Source organism: Citrus clementina, unplaced genomic scaffold (genome assembly GCF_000493195.1).
Source record: "Citrus clementina cultivar Clemenules unplaced genomic scaffold, Citrus_clementina_v1.0 scaffold_9, whole genome shotgun sequence".
NCBI classification, from domain to species: Eukaryota; Viridiplantae; Streptophyta; class Magnoliopsida; order Sapindales; family Rutaceae; genus Citrus; species Citrus x clementina.
The window spans coordinates 22,090,710-22,094,838 of NW_006261964.1; the positions used below are offsets into that span (position 1 = coordinate 22,090,710).

Consider the following 4,129-nt stretch of genomic DNA (forward strand, 5'->3'; position numbering starts at 1 on the left):
CAACATCGGATCCTAATCTTATAAATTATATACAAAAATAAATTTTAATAAATTATAAAATATTTAATTAAAATACATGATAATAAGCATTTTTATAATTTTTCAATAAATCCACTAAAAGAAACAGTAGTACCATTACTAGGGATATGCCTAAAAAATAAGATAATACATAAAATAAAAAATACAATAATTAATAAGATAGTTAAATCAATATCACTAGAAATAGTGGATGAACTCACTACTCTCTTATATTTTTGGAGGCGGTAGCTCCAGAATGTGTAGTAGTCACAATAAATATAAGTATATGCCAGCCAACATGTTACAGTAGCACTCATGCACAAACAGTAGTATGACGATAAATATAAGCTAGCATGCAACATGATCAATGCTAATTACAAATCAATAATTATTGGATCCCAACAGTTGATTATCAACTTGAGTCTTAATTATTATATAGCATTTGATAGTGAAATTTATAACTAATAAAATTAATATTTTACTATTTACTAGATGAATGCCACATCAATTAAGACTTAACTTGAGTCATAATTAATGTGACATTTGTATATTGAATAGTATTCACAACTAATAAAACTAATATTTTATTATCTACTAGATGAATGTCCCATCATCTAAAACTCAAATTAGAACTTAATTGTTGGAATCTCCTCACAAAACTCATCACAAATAGGGATGACTGACACAATTTGAATAACTTGTATGTTTTGAACAATTTTGTGTAATTTTCCTCTATTGTTTTAAAATTATTTTATATTTCTTTTATTAAGTTAAAAGAGAGAGAGAATTATACCAGTGATTAGTTTCTTTTTTGTATTCATACTAATTTTTTTGGACATAGAATAATAAGATTCACATGATTAAATCTCATATTTTATGCCTGATTTCACACAATTAGTCAAGTTTGAAACTTATCTTAATGTCCATTTTATACATCAGAAAATGATAGCTGAACACCAGAACCACAAAATGAAGACAGAAACGGCAGCCACTTGTTGCCATTTTCATTCACTTATCATTTTCTCTGCATTGGCTGGCTCCACAGTTCTATTTAAATATTAATAATAAAAAAAACGAAATCCCCACCTTATCTCTAAATCAGGAAGAGAAGATATCAAAGCAACCTCATCTGATTTGAAGAGAGTGCTATGCCGTTTTCATTATTTGAATGTAATGAGAGAGACCAACTTACCAATTAATCAGTAATAATTTTATCAAATTGCCTCCGTTTGTAGATCTATTACCACTGATTTTGTTTCATTTTTTTTTTCTAACTATCGAACAGATCTAACTTCTCCCTTCTTCCAAATGCAGGGCAGGAAATGCAGCTATTTGAACTGAGAGAAGACAGAAGGAAATGCATTGGCTGGAAATGCAGCTAAAAAGTGCGCCAGGTGCAGATGCTGATAGAGTTGGGGCCTTTCACTTTAGATCCTCACGTTAAAAGTTAGAACTTAGAACCCTTGTGCAAAGAAAAAAAACAAAAAAAGCAGAACTCTATTCATGCACTTTTTTTAAACTTGTGGCCCCACATTTTTATTGGTTAATTAAATCATTTATGTCTGCCTTCTGTCTTCACTCAGTTCAAATAGCAGAACACACATACATCTCTTTCAAAAAGAATAGTTTCCTATTTATTAATCATATTTGAACCTTATCTTCATGTCCATCTCATAAGTATCTTTCAAAAAAGAGTATTTTATTTGGTGCTCGCAAAAATCCGCAATAATATATTTCTTTTGAATATGACCAATAATATATTGAGAAATTTAGATGATACATCATTAATTAAACAAGATCACTTTTCAATCCATCAGCAAATAAAGATTCAAAAACCTCCATTTGTTGCTTCTCTAAAACAACCCCAACCTCAACGCCGCCTCCTCCATCTCTTCTCTCTGCCAAAGAGATGGCTTGTGTCCTATCTATTGACACAATCTCCACCTTCTTGGGCCTCCCCCACCCGAAATCCGACCCGTAAACATCAAATTGGGTCGAGCCAGCCACAGAAAAAATTATTGCTCCTTCTTTCAGAATTTCCAATATTTCTGAAACCTCATCATCATTAGCTTCAATAGCATCCGCATCGATCCCTTTGACCATATCACTTAACATCTCTGCAACAAAAGCAACCCCATTTTCTTGAACGAAATCACCTGCTTTTGCAGTCTCACAATGTCTCCCATTGCAGTTACCAAAATAATTAAGTGGAATTGGAGGATCCAAACGGCTCCTATAATCCGCAGTGAATCCCACAACAATATTTTTAATTGCATCATTACCTGCTGCAGCTTCAGCTTCAGTTTTGGCTTTGGCTAATTTAGCTTTAGCCATGCAAACAAACACGTAAGCTAATGTAAGCACAAAAGTTGATAAATGAACTTGCTTTGATTTTGATGATTTTGATAACTGATGATTAACCTTGTGCCTGAGTTTCGTAATATCTTCACGCGTCAACTGAAATGTGGCTCGGACAAATTTGTTCAGAGACTCAGAGTCTAAGAATGGTAAAACCTTCAAGCTCCGTATCTTCTGGGGATCCGAATTATCTGACCCGACAACCCACTTATTCAGTTGCAGCATGTCCTGACCTGTCGGATCTTTGATGACAGTCCGGTCGAGAAGAGGGGTTAGTTCAGGTGACAAACAAGGGTGATGGCATAATTGTAATTGTTTGCACAAATAAGCCCAAGATTTCAGGAAAAAGGTTGAAGTTTTGCCATCAAGAATTGCGTGGTGAGATGAAACCCCAATTGAGAAGCCCTGATTCGGAAACAGTGTTATTTGGATAGCAATTACCTCAGCTTTATCGTCCGTAATCGACAACTGGGGCACAAGAGGATGAAACTCAACTGCTTGGCGGATTTCGTTGCCGGAGAGGTGATGGAAGCCTGCGTGGGACTCGGAAGACCACTCAGCAACTGCGAATGAAACGCCGTCGTTTTGGTCGGGGAAGTAGTAGACGGCAGGCTTTGCGGCATCCAGCGGCCACGTGATGTGACCAGCAAGAGGGAGGTAATGAAGGAGAGTGAGGGAAAGGGAGTGCTTCAGCTTTGGGAGGACCTCCGAGTTGAATAAATCCCACGTCAAGTCAGTCATCTCATAGAAGAAGAGGCGTTCCACAGGAGGATTCTTGAACCAGAAAAAGTCGAAATAGGTGAGATGGAGAGTGAACGACGTCGTCTTTGAGTTGGGGTTGACGAAAGGGGTGACTTTGGTAACCTCATGCTTCTTTACTGTTACTCTGTTTTCAATTGCAGCCATGAGTTATTGTCAGAGAGAAAGAGATGGAAGCTAAATGAAAGCCAGCCTAGCTAGTAGCCACATGCGCAGCAGGAGAACATTCTATACATGCATATATACAAATAGAAAATTTCAAGGTGTAAGTATTTTTTTTTTTTTTAATATGCACACGACACGTGATTTTAATATAATAAATATTTAATTTATTATAAAATTATATAATTTAATAGTATATTTATTCTGACTATTAAATTATGAGTGATGATATAATTATAAATTTTTATATAAATTAATGTGATATTAATTTATTAATTGAATGAAAATATAAAATAAAAAAATATTTAATTTTAATTAATAAATTAACGTCATATTAATTATATAAAATAAATTTATATAAAAATTTATAATTTATTAAATTATACAATTTAATAGTAAATTTATATTAAAAAAATTTAAGCACAACCACGACTCTATATATATGAAAATTCTCAAATTGCGTGCTCATGCGGATAAGGTTATGGGCTTGGTGCAGACCATGTAATTAATTTTATGATTTTCTTAATATAAGCACCATGCGAGTTCCGTTAACTAGTGGAGCCACCAAATCAATAGTTGAAATTTTTCCTTTGTGAATTCTACACAATTATTAATCATTAGTCGGTGCTCAGTTAAACACCAATTCCTGACCCTACTCATACTCGAGAAAAAGCAAATTGCGACACTCAATTTAAGTTCTGGTAGCCTAAATTATACTTTATAAGTGACTGATACAGTTCAGTGAATTTGGTCCTCATATTTTATTTAATTAATTATTATAATTCTCTTTTAAAGTTTGTTGATCCAAAACTTATGTATGATATTGTCCATG

General features: G+C 33.7%; 1 protein-coding gene across 1 annotated transcript; it reads right to left on the reverse strand.

Moving 5' to 3' along the window:
- Positions 1 to 1,720: 1,720 nt before the first annotated feature.
- On the reverse strand, positions 1,721 to 3,368 carry LOC18033577 (malonyl-CoA:anthocyanidin 5-O-glucoside-6''-O-malonyltransferase). Its single transcript, XM_006421159.2, has one exon. The coding sequence runs from the start codon at positions 3,280 to 3,282 to the stop codon at positions 1,807 to 1,809; it is 1,476 nt and encodes a 491-aa protein (XP_006421222.1). The 5' UTR covers positions 3,283 to 3,368; the 3' UTR covers positions 1,721 to 1,806.
- Positions 3,369 to 4,129: the final 761 nt, after the last annotated feature.